General features: G+C 51.8%; 1 protein-coding gene across 2 annotated transcripts; it reads right to left on the bottom strand.

Annotated features, from left to right (window-relative positions):
* Positions 1-4,738: 4,738 nt before the first annotated feature.
* Positions 4,739-14,824, bottom strand: RGR (retinal G protein coupled receptor). Of its 2 annotated transcripts, none has more exons than XM_047072605.1 (7): positions 14,746-14,824; positions 13,000-13,156; positions 11,750-11,883; positions 8,919-9,072; positions 7,390-7,507; positions 5,320-5,433; positions 4,739-4,870 (listed from the first exon to the last, which is right to left on the bottom strand). In XM_047072605.1, exons 1-7 carry the CDS (start codon positions 14,822-14,824, stop codon positions 4,739-4,741), a joined length of 888 nt encoding a protein of 295 aa, XP_046928561.1. The 2 variants fall into 2 exon arrangements, with proteins under 2 accessions (XP_046928561.1, XP_046928562.1); XM_047072606.1 differs by having other exon boundaries at positions 11,750-11,871.
* Positions 14,825-16,107: the final 1,283 nt, after the last annotated feature.

Raw genomic sequence — 16,107 nt, 5'->3', positions numbered from 1 at the left:
AGGCTTCTGTACCAAGAGCAGAAAAGGAAGCTTGCCTGAGATCCTGCAGGAATCAAGAATTCACCCACGTGGCCTCACCAGGAAACTCCCAGGCTCTTCAGAAAGGCACCTCCAGGGCTGCGCGCAGGATCAATTTATCATTGAGTTAGCACTGCCACCTTGTGGTAGAAGCTAAGCACTGCGCTGTCCTAACCTGCCCAGGATTTATGCATATCAGATCTTTGCTTTTTTCCCGCCCTCCTTTTCCTTTCATTTAGCTTATATGACAGGACAGATAGTAATGATATTTACAGAGATAGGGAAAATAATACTGGAGGCAGTTTGGTGGGAGGGAGAGTAAGCTTGTATTTGAGCAAATTGAACCAGGAGTGTCTCTAACAGGGAAAACAACAGAAATCCTATCGATTCCATGGCAAGGAGAAAGATACACATAAATTAGGCCTGTTACCTTGCTATTGAATTTATTTCTCTTTGTAGAAAATTTGCAAAAATCCCCTTACTTTTGAGCAAAAATATAGACCATAGTTTAGGCTATAGTCATATTTCCTTTTTTGTAATCAAATCGGGCACACAGTCCCTCTCCTCCCCAGAAAAAAAAAATGGTCCCAGTGGGGACTTTGAGGGAGGAGACCAGAGACTGTACATTCCTATGCCTCAGAGATAACTGGCTATTTTGTTTGTGACTTTAATGTAAGTCCATTTGTCAGGAGGCAGAGCCATCTTTCCCAGATGGGGTGGGTTGGGGGATATTATTCTACTGTACTTATATTCCTTTGCAAAAATCAACTCTGAAATAAAGGGATCTGAGAATGGTAGATGGTCTTAGAAAACAAATTTTGTGCCTTATAAATTGAGTTTCATACAATTCCAGGTTCTGCAGAAGTGAGACTGGGTGAGTACTCTGGGTGTTAGGGAGCAGTGGCACCAGCCAGGCACTCCATCCCCTCTGCTGTCATCTGTTTCCAACAATGAGCTTTGGTGCAACATTGTATTAGTCTGCTATGGCTGCTGTAACAAAATACCACTGGCCGAGAGGCTTAAGCAACAGCAATTTATTGTCTCATAGTTCTGGAGGTAGAGGTCCAAGGTCAAAGTGTCATCAGGGCTGGTGTCTGGTGAGAGCTCCCCCCTAGCCATGCGGACATCCATCTTCTCACTGTGTCCTCACACGGCCTCTCCTTGATGCATATGCTCAGGGGAGAGAGGAGAGAGAAAAATCTCTGGTATCTCTTCTTACAAAGACACTAGTCCTGTTAGATCAGGGCCCCACCCTTATGACCTCAGTTAATCATGTCTGTGAAGACTATCTCCAGATATAGTCACGTTGGGGGCAAGGGGGGGCTTCAACATATGAATTTTAGGGAGGACCAAAAACATAGGATCCATAACACGATCTTGTTTGAAAAAGAGACTTTGGATAGTGTCTGAAAATCTTCTGCCCTTGTCAGAGCCTGCTCAAATTGAGAAGATTGGAACGGATAGGCCCGAGAGGGCTCGTGATTGACCCAGGGCCACCCAGGGAGGGGATGGCAGGGCTGGAGCCTTGTCACCACACACGAGGGCATGCATGTGGCTCTCCTCCCCTGTAGGTTACATTTTAAAAATAATGGTGGCACGTGGGTTACCAAGTCAAGCCACAGAAACTTGGAAAATACGGAATGGGGCTGAAATGCTCCCCGTTTCAATTCTGTTGAAACACATGATTAAACCACGTGTACAGTGACACTCAGAGGACATGTTTGATTTGTCTAGAATGAGGGAAAAGAGTTTAGTTTTGACATAGAGACTTGCAGAGATTCTGAGAAAAACTTCTGGGTGTTGTTGGGAATGCTTATTACTGTGTCTGATTCCACTTACTTGGACACAGCGGGGCCCTAATCTCTGCTTTTGACATCTTAGCCACATTAGCACAGGTTTTACTCACAAAGGCCAGGAAGAGATATGAGGGCTGAGGTGACTGGAAAGGATCTCAGGCCCAAATCACTCCATCAGCACAGTGACTCAGACACAATGTCTCCTTGCCCTTGGTTCCCTGCCACCATGGGGTCCGGTTCCCCTGGCATGCAGGAACTTGGGGACAGCATGATGGCACCAGTGGTGGATGGTGTGGGTTGGGGGACCAGGCTGGCATGTCCCGCAAAGCCCATGGTGTCTGTGTGGGGGGAGCAGGGCACTGTCCCTACTAGTGGCAACAGGGGCCACATAAGTGACAGAGGAAAGAGACCTGGGGCAGACACTGCTCAACGGGAGCCTGAGGGGGCAGGAGAGCGAAGGGGGTGGGGAAGGACTCTCACCAAAATCAACGACAGGAAGGGGCCAGGAAACAAACACTTCAAGGAGACAAAAGTAACTGCTTTCTTCCTATGTTTTCCTGATAGTAAAAGTGACACATGGTCACCCTAGAAAATCAGCAGACAGTCTGGGGGCTGTGAATGGGCCTGGGTGGGGGCCAGGCAGAGTGAAAGGAGCCTCAGGAGGTTCCAGGGCGTTAGGGGCTGTGCTCTAACATTTTTAAGGCGCTGACCACCTTCTGGGCCTGGCTCTGATTCCTCCCCCAGTGACAGTGCCACAGGCTTGCAGGGAAATGGGTGTGAGGCAGGACTCACCTCCCCTGTCCTTCTGGTCCCTGAGGGCAGGATGCTGGAGGGTGGTGGCAAGGAGGGCAGAGGACAGCCTCTGCACACAGGGTCCACCAGGACTCGAGACCCTGAAAGTGCTCTGGGACATGGGCAAAAAAGCTCAAAGGTGACAAAGCTCCCTAAACCCATTCCGTGAGTGAGAGGCTGGGGTGTGGGTGGACTTGGGACTTTGGTCATTCCCCATGGGGTGCTGCTTCAGCCCTGCCATCTCCCACCAGCCCAGTGCAGGGTGGAGAGGCCCTGAGCCCACGTTCCCCCCTCTACACAGGCTCGGGATGCAGGGTTTGAGCTACAGGTGTCCTTGACTGTGCCCATCCAACCTGCATTCCTCCCCTGCTCTTTGAGCACAGGTGGGACAGGATCTGTTTGTGGCGACACTGGCCAGTCTTGCTGGGCACCCTCAGCCTCTTTGTCTTCCTTCTCTCTCTGAGTCTGGGAGTCACCTCCCTTTTCTTCTGTGCTCCCCTGTCCCACCTTACAAGGTTAGAGTCTATAATTGTGGAGTGAAGAGGGGGTCCCCAGTAAAGACAATTTAAGGATCTATGGGCTGTGGGGGCAGGGTCAGAATCTCTGGGCTCTGGACACGATCACTTTTGCGGCCACCCGCTCAGCCTGTGTGTGAGCACAGCTCAGGCCCCAGGATTTCCCCTGTCAGTCCCCACTCCGGGGCCGATGACAGGGACCCCGACTGGTCGCTGGAATGAGGCTGAGTGGCATCTTGTCTCTACAGCACTGGGCACAGGGCGTGGTCTAGGAAACAGTGCTGTGGGCGGGCTGCTTCCCTCCCCACTCCACCTGGTTTCACAACAGACCGAACTGGCCTCTGTTTGGAGCAGACTTCTTGTGAGTTATGTTTATGTGGTCTGATCTCCTGCATCTGCAGAGCTGAGAGGCACGTCCTGGTGCACAGGGACCCCAGATGTTGTTCTCATGACCACTCTATCCCCCACCCCTCCACCCCCACCCCGGGAACCTGTCCCTTCCCTGCTCAGCATCCGGAGGTGGAGCTTTCGTCCTTCCTGCATCTGAGGCGCCTGGGGCAGCTGGCTCTCCATCATCAGACCTTCTGTAGAGCCCACCGTCTCCCTGCCAACCTTCTCTACTTCCCTCTAAGACAACGGGTTCCACCCGGGTCTGCGCACCTGCCACACCTTGTCCCTGAAATGCTGACTCTGCTAGAGGTGCAGATGTACATCCACGGAGGGGGCCCCGGCATCACTGTCACAGGCCCAGATGCCTGCAGGCTCTGCAGGGAATATAAAGCTACAGTTGGTGGAAGGGAACGAACCCTGGGCACCGGGACAGAGCTGCCCTGAGCTCTACAAACTGTCACCATGGAGCCTCCTCCAGGTTGGTGGGGCCTCATCTTCGGACATCTGGACTTTTAAATGGATTGTCTTGAATTGTAATGTTGGCAACTAAGTAACCTGCAGCTAGCTGTCTCTGACTGGCAGGTGCTGGTGGCTAACTCTCAGCGAGCCCTGAATGTGCCAGGTAACGTTCCGGTGCTTTCTGCATGGTGAAGTCACCATTTCTGTCATCACATCTTACAAGTTGGGAAGCAGATGCACAGACAGACTCAGTCACTGGCACCAGATCTCAATTTAATAAGCGGCATTTGAACGCGGACAGCCTGGGTTGCCCTCCCACAAGCGACTTGGCACTCTCACCCCTTTCTATGTAACACTCTGAGCCCCGACAGCTGTTTCAATGAGCTTCTGTGTGCATGGTGCGTATACATTATCTTGCTTAAGCCTCACAGCAGCCCCATGGAGGCCTTATGTTCTAGGTCAGGAAGCTCGGTTCAGAGGGAGTGACTTTCCCAAGGTCTCTCGGCCTCTGTCTCAAGGGCTGTGACGGAAACTCGGGTCTGGCTGGCTCCGAAGTCCCAGCTCCTCCCACGCGGCCTGGTTGCTCTCTGAATCCCTCGTGTCCGACCTAGGGCCAGGCCCAACAGAGCCGTGGGGGCAGTCAGCGGGCAAGTGTGTGGAGCTTAGCTTCTGAGGCTGCCGGGCAGGATCCCAGGGCAGCCTCGTCACACCAGGCTCAGTCCGGGGTGTCAGGGGTGGGCCTGGGTCTGAGCAGCTCCACGGAGAACCTCACCGGGCTCGGTCCAGCCCGCTTCCCTGAGGTGAGAGGCACTGCCAAATCCCCCTGTGGACCATCTCGCCGCCCAGGGCATAGTTGATAGCATTGATCGTGGGCACCGTTTTGGCAACAAGGGCCGGCACCTGCGTGACAGAAAAGTTCAGGGAAGAAGCTTCACAGCCTCGGCTCCTCTCCCTGGTCCCACGTGGCGACCCTGGCCCTGCCCCGCCCTTCCCCCCACCCCCACTCCACTGCAGCCACCAGTCCTCTGTCCATGGCTTGATTCTGCAACTCCTAAGGCTTCCTTGACCAGAGGGCGGGTGGTGCATGCAAACGCCCTCCTTCCCGAGCACCGGTCTCAGCCTTGGTCCCAGAGTCTGGCTGCCCCCGTCATCTCACATGAGGCCTAAGCAATGTCAAGCAGCAGCCCCGTGTGACCCAGGAGACAAGCAAATTCCCGATGCATTATGAGTGTTCAAAGGAAGAGAGAAAGAGACTAGCGGAAGGCCATAAAGCAGGAGGGAGAGATCGGGCATGACAGAGACACAGACATGGAGAGAGTTCTAACTTGGGGTGCGGGAGGTGTCTGTACCATTTGCAGCTTGGGGGAGACGGAGCTCACATCCGCGATGGTGGCATATAGGTACAGGAGGGCATAGGGGCCCCAACCGAACAGCAGTGTCCTGGCGGGCAGAGTGGTGTTCACCTGGGGAGAGAGTGTCATGGGAGGGAGGCATTGACTTGCTTCAGGCGACTGCAGCCCCACATGCCTAGGGACCAGGCGGGCACTCAGCAGGGCGGGGCCGTGTGATCGTGCAAGCTGTGGGACCCTAAGCCTGTCATCTAAGCTTACTTGACCTCATTTGCCTTGTCTGTAAAATGGCTTGATCATGCTTGACTTACCTGGAGGCAGGGGACTAGGGGACAGATAATGAGTTTCCTTTCTGGTCTGCACTGCTTCTGAGGAACCCCGGGCTCTGGGAGTGTGGATGTGTGAAGGAGGCTCCCCATATGAGCTGCCCTCATACCTCAGTCCCAGAACCAGCTCCCATCAGCCATCAGCAGCTGCAGCCACCTGGTGTGCCAACCTGTCCTGGGTTCAAAGCGGCTTTCCAAGGTGTGAGACACAACCAGGGAGCAGGGCCTGTGTTGCCACCTCTGGCCACAGGGAGGCGCACGACTTGCGATCGAACTTCAGGAGGAAAGTTGCCTGCTTCCCACATACACTCAGATGTTAAAAAGCTGAAGCTCAAAATCAGTGCCTATTTTCTTTTTGACCGCGTCTCCCTTTAAGAAAGGAGGTGACTTCAGTTGAAAGAGGACACTTTTTTTCATGGAATAAAAATATGTTAGTTGGGAGACATTTTTTCTCTTGAATTGCCCCCCCCATTAAAAAAAGGGGGGGGGGAAGGGAAGGAAAGGAAACGAAAGGAAACGAAAGGAAAGGAAAGGAACGAAAGGAAAGGAAAGGAACGAAAGGAAAGGAAAGGAAAGGAAAAAAGAAAAGAGAAACAGTCCTCCTGGGGCGGGGCCGAGGCGGAGACAGTGTCACTTGGAAACCGCTCTGCTCTTGGCTGAAGTCCCTGGGCCCATGCACAGAGACCTCTGCTGATGCTTCCTGAACTGATGGTTTCAAGTCAAGCCAGAAAAAAGAAAATCGGTGTGGCAGCCCTGTCTCTTGGCCCATTGAACCTCGGATAAACGTGGCAACTTTGAGCACCCAGGCAGGGCTTGGGCGGGCAGTGTGAAGGACAGCCTGGAGGAGGTGAGGGCAGGGGAGCAACAGCCCAGAGCCAGAATCCTGGTCCCCCCCTCAGTCCTCCTCCTCCTCCTGCTGACTGGGGGCAACTTAGATCTCTGGCTAAAATCGATTTGTACAGTCCTTTTCCAATTCACAGGGGAAAAAAAAAAATCAGGGCAGATTGAGTGTCTCAACAAAGATTGAGTGTTTCTTGTGCACTCTATGACCACTTGGGTCATGGAGTCCCAGACCCGGGTTTGATCCAACTCTGTTATTACTAGTTACGGAGCTTGTGGCTACTTACTTAACAGACTCTCACAGCCTCAATTTTCCACCCTGTGACATAGTGATAACAAAACCTTCCTTTGAGAGGAATCAGATTTTTTTTCTGAAATTTCAGTGCTTGTTAAGGCTCATCTCTAGAGGTTGTCCAGGTGACAAAAGAAAATTGTGGAAAGGGAATATTAATGCAGAGATTCAGAAATGGCCAGGAGAGCTTATTTTGAAGAATTATTTTTCTTGGAAAAATGTGCTTGCGGGTGTGATTTTATGTTGTGGGTAAATTAGACATCTTGGGAGCAATTTAAAAGAAGCTTTTGAAAAACATGTAACTTTGTGCCAACCCTCAAATCCTTGGAAAGAACGAAAGGTGACAGCATGGATGGTGTCCAACAGGGTGACCCGGTTCAAGGTTATGGGGTCTGGTGAGTCCAAGCAGTTCTGACCCTTCCTCCCAGGTTTTGACGATGCCCAGCAATGGGGAGGATGCATTCCTGCTCTAACCCCCGCAAAGCTCTGAGAAAGCTGGATTTTCTCCTGATCACTGAAAACACAGAAAACCCCTCACTACTGTCTCTCACATCACTCATGTTCCCTGAGAGAGACAAAGAGATTTCTTTTGCTCTGGGAATTGGTCCTTACCTGGAGGTGGCCAGTCTTCCTGAGTTTCTGTTCCATGAGCCGATAGGATATGAATGTGATGAAGAGAGGCATGAAGAAGTTGAAAAAGGCCATGGTAAAGAGGAAGCTGGTGAAGTTTCTGCAGGCAGAGTAGGTAGAGGAGTCAGGACCATCTCTCAGGGAAGGCTCATCAGTGGTTGTGCTAGACAGTCACAGGTAGGGAACTGTTCTCATCAGACAAGTGCTCAGAGTATGGTTGTTCCCGGGTCCCAGGTTGACTCCCCTTAGAGACAGGGAGCCACTGGGCCCTCCTTGAACTTGCCTCTAGGAGCCAGAGAGCTGAAATGAGGGAGAGTCCTCCTTCAACTTGCTGTTGGGCAGTTCAAGTGCTCAGTCTTGTTCACATTATGTGCCCCAAGCATGGAAAATGGAAAATGTGTTTACCAAATGGAAGATACGTCAATGGACCAAGAGGAAGGATCATTCAAAGAGTGTTCCTGGCAGAGGGATTTGAAAGGGGTCTACAAATAAGAAAGAGACTGGATGCTGTGTCATTGAAGAAAACATTGAAGGATTGCCAGGAGAGCCTGGTGTCCTATGTAGGGTCATGGGGAGGTGGGAGGGCTGACCAGGAACAGGTGGGAGTCACAAGGAGGTAGATTCCCATTCTGTGAAGGGGAGAAATGTTACCCATTCTGGGTGCTGCCCACTAAGGAGGGGTAGGAGGAAAGGCTGCCAGAGGACTGGACCCTGGCTGGGGAGATATCTGTAGGGAGCACCCTGGAGAGACACTTGGGCCAGACCTAGGGTCCTCAAGTACATTTCACCTGGAAAGACTGTCATCAGGGGCAGATGCTTCATGAGTAAACATAGTAAACATGGAAAGCAGATGAATGCGACATGACCCTAGTAGAAGCAAGAGGGGGGCTGGAGCCCATTGGACCCTTCCCCAAGGTGTCCCCTAAAGGGTGTAAGCCCTGGTGTCCCCAGAGCCTTGTGGATGGGGCAGTACTAGACATATGCTCCATGATGGTGGAGGCCATCGTGCATCAATTTTGTCGACTAGGACTAGGTCCAAGGGTTGGTTCACAGTAGATGCTCAGGAAATTCCGAGAACTGAACTCTATGCCAAGGAGGTCCCTCCCAATGCAAAGACATTTTTGAATCTATTGAACAAAGGACATGGCTCACCCTAGAAACTGATCAGGTCAGAGCTGGGACAACTAACCATGAAGAAGATGGCAAAGAGGTCACGGGCTCAGTTGCTGTTGTAACTGACACAGGTCAACAGCTCACTGGGTAATGCCCCTTCTTGGGACAACTCTACACCCCAGCTTGTATAACATGCCCATCACTTGGTCAGTCTTCAGAATGCACTTTCCCCAGTCCCATTGTCCACTTGCAAGTGGATGTCATAACTAAGGAGTTGAGATTGACTGGCAAATGTTGACATTTCCCCACTTGGATTTTCAGCTGTGACACTGTTGTTGAAAGGACTCACAGAAAGGTTCCCAAGGAAGGGAGATTTGTAGCTGCTCCTCCCACCTCACCTGTCCCCCCTGGAGTAGTCCAGGGTGCAGCACGTCCCCAGCGGCTCATAGTCATAGTGGCCCCAGCCCAGGAGGGGCAGTGCTGCCCAGAAGGCAGAAGACAGCCACACACAGATCACCAAGGAGATGGCCGTATTCCAGGCCAGTTGGCTGCCTGAATGGGAGAGAGGAGGAGGGTTGAGAGGAGGTAATAGCTAGGCAAAATGAAAAACAATGGACTTCATGATCACACAGAATATTCCTAAATCCTGGCTCTGAAGGTCGATAGCTTAGTGCCTCGGGCAAGTTAAAAGTTTCTCTGAGCCTCCATTTGCTCCTCCACAAAATGGGAATGATAATCCCTACCTCAGAGGATTGTTATGGAGAATAAAAGAGATAATGGGTGGTGAAGATCTCCTGGCAGACTCTCTTTTCCATCTTTTTTGGGGACAGAAAAGGAGGGAGTAGCAAAGAAATAGGTGTGTTTTCCAAAACCAACTTAGTAAAGAAGCATAGGTAGTGGTTCAGATGAGGGTTATGAGGGAGGGAGGCAGAAGGCTGGATGTATCACCATGCTTAGCTGTTACTCAGAAGCAGGCCACTCTCTCTGCTTCCAAGATACCCTAAGAGGGCTCTTGACCTGGGGCTTAGGGTCCTATCTCAGTGCCAATAACTGCACTTGGTCCTGGCAGCATATTTTGCCATGACCAGTCCCACTGACCTGACCTCCTCCATGTCCCTTCTCTGTGGCAGCCTGATCCAGCCCTTCCCGTCCAGTGCTTCCTCCTGGACCTAGCTTCAGAATGCCTTCCCCAGGTGCCTCCTTATATGGCTTATTTGTCATGTTCTTTTGTAGACAAGACCCCAGGGCAGAAGGCAGGACTCCAGGTGGGGTTTGATCAGCAAAGAACAGATCTACAACCACCCTCATCTTGACACTTCACTTCCATTGATACAGCCCCAGATGCAATTTGCTTGAGTGTCATCCCCTGCTGTGGACTGAATGTTCCCACCAAATTCATATGGGGAAGCCCTCATCCCCGAGAGATGGTATTTGGAGGTGGAGCCTTTGGAAGGTAATTAGGTCATGAGGGTGGAGCCCCCATGATAGGATTATTTCCCTTAAGAGAGAAGACAAAGAGAGATGATCTCTCTTCTCCATGTGATGACTCAGCAAGAAGGCAACTGTCTGCAAGCCAGGAAGATGGCTCTCACTGGAACCCAACTGTGCTGGTGCCCTGATCTCTGACTCCCAGCATCCAGAAATGGGAGAAATATACTTCTGTTGTTTAAGCATCCAGTATATGGTATTTTGTCATGGCAGCCTGAGCTAAGACGCCCCTCCCCCTAACTGTGGACATAATAATTCATATCTACCATGTCCCATGTGTCGCTTTTTTGGCTTTGGAAACAGATGACCAAGGTGACATGCCCAGGGTCACCCAGTATGGAGTAGGTAAGTTCCAACACCCTCCTTTCGCCTTCCCTGTTTCCATAGTGCTCCAGGGTGCCTTCCAGCACAGGAAAGGCTTTGCTCTAGGGACCCCTGGATAGGGACTAACTGCTCTATGTTGAGGTGGAGAAGCCTGTTGCTGTCTGAGAAGGTACGCATTGTGTATGTGCACATGTGTGAGTGCATGTATGTGTATGCATGTGCACACACGATGGCCCGAGGGAGCTTTGGGGGCTGGGCTGGGATAGGAGTGGCCTGGGAGGAGCTCCATGGTCAGCTGGGGCAGGTGGGGCTAACCTGCCACTAGAAATGATAAGAACAAAGGCAGTTTTTTGGCCTGGAGAGAGGTGTGTGACTTTGCCAAGGGCAGGGGGCTATGTGTGTGTGGCGAGAGCAGATCTGCAGATTCCAAAGGGGCCATGCCCCATGCTTCAGGCCATGCTGGCCATGGACACCACAGTAGCCCCCATGCCAGGCAGAGCTACAGCTCAGAACTTGGGGCCCAGGAGACAAAGGGAGTTACCCCCCATGGGAGGCATCCAGGCCATACCCAATCCCAGCTCGGCCTCTACTAGCTGTGTGACTTTGAGAAAGCTACTTAACTTCCCTGAGCCTCCGCTTCCCAGTCTGCAAGTTGGGGGTTTACAATGAGGGTTAGCTGAGTCACAGCTCCCCAAAGTATGTTCACATATCCCTGGAGGTGAGTGGGATTCTAGATGGACTGTGGGTGAACATGTTTTTTGTGTGCTAAAATTATAAGAACATCAAAGTTGTCATTTCACAGATATTGTTGAGGATGAAACTAAAGCAGGTGTTTAAATTTTTCAAAGGGAATCACTTTTAAGAAAAAAAAAATTGAGCAAATAACAGAGCAGGTGGTACATGGATGTGGCCAATTATGAAGGTGATATTTGACAATACAGCTTGGGAAATCCAGAGCCAGACTAGGCTTCATGACGCCCTGGCATGGCAGAGGCCCTAGGGAAGTGTGAGGTGCAGGGACACATGCCCAGCTACACACACACACACACACACACTGCCTCTCTGCCCCCCAACAGGGCCTGTCTGCAAGAGTATTTTCTGTATCCATGATCTCATCTGATGTTCAAAAACTGGGAGGTTGGTTACAAAAATCTGCTCTTAGAGGAGACTAAGGTTCAGAGAGGACTCCTGACTTGCCTGAGGCTGCATTGAGGGCACAGGCAGCTTTTCCGGCAGGTGCCTCAGCTCCTTTCAAGTCCACTCTCCCAGCCTCCCTCCTTTCCTGAATGCCCACACCACACACTCACAGACAGACACCCACCCACACTCCCCTGGACTGGGTAACACAGTGTAGACCTTTGTCCTGACCACCCTCACTGTGTAGATGTCCCTTCAGTCCAGGAACCCAAAGACTTACGTGAGCAGTAGTGGTGATAGCGCCCCCAGGCGATGGCTGCGCTGCTGCAGATGCTGGCCAACGCCGTCACGAAGCCCTGGAAGCCATGAGCCTGGCAGCCGTTGGAGCCATAGGGCCAGCGCCTGTGGGAGACACTGGGACCAGTGACCCCTTCCCTCTGTCCCTGCCCTTCTCCCACACCTGCCCCTCAGAAGCTTGGAGGGCACCTTCCTGAATGTTGGCTCAGCTCCCCAGAAGAGGGCTTCATGATCTGTTTTTCCTAGAGGAAACAGCAGCCTCAGAGGTCAAGTCCCCAAGGTGAATGGGTGGAGCCCAGTGCAAATACCCTGGGCTCAGTGTCTTTTGCTGCACCTCAGTAGGACCCAAGGGTCTCTCTGTGTGGCCAGAAGCCTCCAGCATGGGAAATGGAACATCGTAGTCAGGAGGAAAGCCCATGCCTTTATTCTATAGATAGGAAAACTGAGGCTCAGAGAGGAAAAGGTACTGAACCAAGGTCAGACAGCAGATGAAGACTAAGCCAGAGGGTAGAGCTGAGGGCTCCAGCTCTTAGCTCCATGGGCCAACCAACCAAAACAGCTTCTGTTGCTCTCCTCCCTAAGCCTGGGAAGGAGCAGGCAGAGATCAGGATAAGGAATTGTCACTGATTCAGACCCCACAGACTGGTCAGCCCTGAGCGTCACACTCAGGTGTGCTCCAGCCTCTATTTGAATGCCTGAAACCAGAGCAGGAATGTTCAGTTCGCTTAAGAAAACAATCTTGGAAACACCTGACACCATACTGAAAGATCATGGTTTGAACATAAGGTTTTAGACACTTGTCAAAATCCTGTTTGCTTTTACGAACACTTAGGTAGGGCTTCCTAGGTGCCATGCATCATTTAAGTTACTTCCACATAATAACAAGTTAATACTTCCAGCTGCTGTACGAGTTAGGCAATAATATTCAGCTTCTAGAAGAAGCCAAGAGATAGAAATACTGAAGCCAGGACTCAAATCTGGGCAGCCTGGTTATAGGGTCCATGCTCTTAATCCCTACAGTCATCCAGCTCTGTTGGTGGGGTTTGAGCAACTCTAGAAATCAGCCCTGGTTCTTCAGGGATAGTCTAGAACTCGGATTTAGCCTTATGCTGCCTGCCCACCCTTTCCCCTGCAGTGTTCTATAGGTGGGAAGAATGCCTCTGTCCTGGCTGTCCGACACCCAGCTCAGGCTGGGCCCCCGAACTCAGGGACTGGGGCAGGGGGGGCTGGTACCGGAGGAGGCTGGATGTGGCTGCCACGAGAGCATTCAGGCTGATCCCACTGTCCGCCAGAGCCAGGCTCAGCACCAGCAGGTGGGTTGGGGTCCGCAGCTCCGGGGTCTTGCAGAAAGAGAGGATGGTGAGGCTATTGAGGCAGAGGCCGGTGAGAGCTGAAAAGAAGGGATGGCTGACGTCAGGGCTGGAGAGGCTGCCTGGGGTCAGAACAGGGGGCCTGGGGTGGATGGAGCCTCAGCAACCTTACTGGTGCAGCTCGTCAGACATCGCTGGCTCTCGGACCCTAAAGGCCATAAGATGTACATCCTGCCCCACCCCAACTCAAAGATAAGGAAGAAACCAATAAGGTACAGCATGATTCATGCTGGAACAGTCACAGTTACCAACAGCTGCTGACACTTGTAGGCTGGGCATGAGGCCGAGCACTTTCTGTGGATCCTCCCATTCAGTCTTCACCTGGATGCTGTCCTCCCCGTGTACAGCTGGGAAGCAGGCTTGGGGACACTAACTAACCTGCCCTAAGCACACAGCTGGTGAGTGGCAGAGCCGGACTCAGACTCAGGTCTGTTTAATTCCAAAATGCCACTCTGAGGCTGTTCAAACAGCAATGTCAGGGAGAGCCTGGGAAAGGTGGGTTGAGGGGAGATCTGGGAGCTTCCTGGAGGAGCAGGCAATGAGGTAAGTCTGAGAGGGTGACCTCAGGCAGACCAGATCTCTAGTTTTAGCCTGGTCACCCACTTGCTGCTCTCTGAACCCTGCCTCCCCACTGAAAGGGAGGAGTTGGGAGAATCCTGTCTTCAAAATTGCGAGTGTTTACTAGGAGAGCAGGGTGTGGAAGAACATTCTAGAAAAAGGGAACAGCATGTGCAAAGATTTAATGTGGTAAAATTTCCAGGTCCATTTAAGGACTGAGAGGGATGCTAGATTGTAGGGTTCCCAGAAGAGAGGAAAAAGGGCAGGGTCCCCAGCCAATGGTGTCCCAAACTTCCAGGACCAGCCTGGTGGCTGCCCCTCCCTCTCCATCATCAGCTCTCAGAGGAAATGGGCTGATTATTTCTCTGGATCTGCTGTGAAAAGGGCCGCATTCCCTAATAACTTAGTCGTGGACTGACCCAGCACTATGATCTCCAGTCCTAACTCTGGCCTCAGGGAGCATCTCAGGGATTCTGGGCTGAGGCAGGCACCTTGTGGCCCCTGGAATGGAAATGCGTAGGGCTGGGAACAGAGATGGTGGGAGTAATGTGGAGCTGGAGAGGATGGGGGCAAATGAACTTAAATCCTGAGTGTCTATCTAGGCCAGCGCTTCACACCCATGACCCCATCTAACCTTCACCACCACCCACTTGGGGTCAGAGAACCCAGCTGAACTGGGTTATAGTCACACAAAGAGGAGGTGACAGAGCTGTTTGCCTCCAGAGCCTACCAGAGGCCTGAGCTTATACGAGATTCTTAGCAGGATTTCTGGGGAGTGGATTAAATTTTTTCCCGGCCGGTGGGACATGAAAGGGCCTGAATTCTGGTTCTTGGTCATGTTCTGGGCAGATGTCCCTCACTCCCTGGGCCTTGCTCTCGCTCGTCTCCCAGACCGCGGCCTGCATCCTACAGGTGCACCCATCAGAAACCCCATGGATGGAGGCACAGAGGAGCAGGGTTTGGGGACCTCTCCTTGTCAGCTCCATGGCTGTGACCTGAGTTCTGGGAGCCCACTGGGTGCCCGCTCCACCCCAGGTCCGTCCTGGCTCACCTTCTACCAGCAGCACCATCCCCACAGCCAGCACCTCCAGCTCCCCGAAGCCGGTGGGCAAGGACCCAGATTCTGCCATGCTCGGCCCTTCTCCCTGCCAGCCTGGCTCTTCTCTGGCGCACCAAAACCAAGCTCCACCTTTTAAAGGGCCATTTCACGTGCTGGCACAAGCAGGTGATTATGCTAGACCTCGGGCTCCTTCTTGCTGCCCCCTGCTCTAAACTGTGCTTTTGGCCCCAAAAGAAGGAACCCATTCACCAGTTGGACAGTGCAGCCTTTGTGAAGTGGGAATGGAAGCCTGTCTCATTCATTTCAGCCCAATCAGGCAGGATTAAAGTCCCGGAATCCAAATGGTGTGTGGCTGAGAGCCAAATTAGAAAAGAGTTGCATAACCAAGGGAAGGGTGGGGAGCAGAAAAAGGGATTTGAGTGGCAGCTGTGCTTGAGACTGGGTCAGGAGCCAGGTCCTTCCATGCGTGTGCTCACAAGCGACTGGGAAAAGGATGATGCTTGGCAGGTCAGCCGTTGTCACAGAAAGAATCCCAACTGGGACTAGAGACTGAGGTCGTGTTTCAGAACCTGACATTAACCAGCTATCAGGACTGGGGTGGGACCATTGGGGTCTTCTCAGTTTCCTTCTTTGCAATGGAAATATCCTTTCTAAGTCTCAGAAAAATACATCATGGATATGGCCTCCAGGCTGCACTGCCCAACTCCCACAGGGCATTTAACCTATAGGAGCATACAAATCTCCCAAAGACATTAGCTTGGGACAGAGGGACTGCTCTCTTAGTGGCCCAGGACCCCGCTAAGAGCTTTGGCTTCTACAATGAGGTCCTGTTATCAAGTTACACTGGCCAATGGTGTAACATTTGGAAACACTAGTCTAGAGTGATTTAACTCCTTTTCTGATAAAGAAACCAAGGCCCAGAGCTCTATCAGCAATATAGTTAATGTTGAGACCCCACTAAGAGCCAGGCACCATGCTAACTGACCTTATGATGACTCCTACAGCAATTCCATGAACTAGATACCATCATCCTTTGCATTTCATGTGAGGGAACAGGCTCAAAGCAGTTTAGAACTGACCTGAGGTCATGTAGTAATTTGTGAGTTCAGCTGAAACAGAAGCCTAGTCTCCTGTCCCCTGGGATCCGGGTCAAGCGGCTCATTCTATTCCCATGCCTTTCCTCCGTTGGACCCCACCCCCATCTAATCAAGCCTAACCACCTCACAGTGCTTGCCCACATCCTCTTGGAAAACTTTCTTGATAAATGGTTACCCCTTTTCCTAATTTCTACCTTGCATTACTGGTTCATACATGTGTCAAGTTTTTTTTCATGCCTGCAAGACTGCAGAAGAC

This window comes from Lynx rufus, unplaced genomic scaffold (assembly GCF_022079265.1).
Source record: "Lynx rufus isolate CCGP_SWC_20201006 ecotype Redwood Valley unplaced genomic scaffold, mLynRuf1.p SCAF_11, whole genome shotgun sequence".
Classification (NCBI taxonomy): domain Eukaryota; kingdom Metazoa; phylum Chordata; class Mammalia; order Carnivora; family Felidae; genus Lynx; species Lynx rufus.
This window is presented reverse-complemented; position numbering and strand designations above follow the sequence as displayed.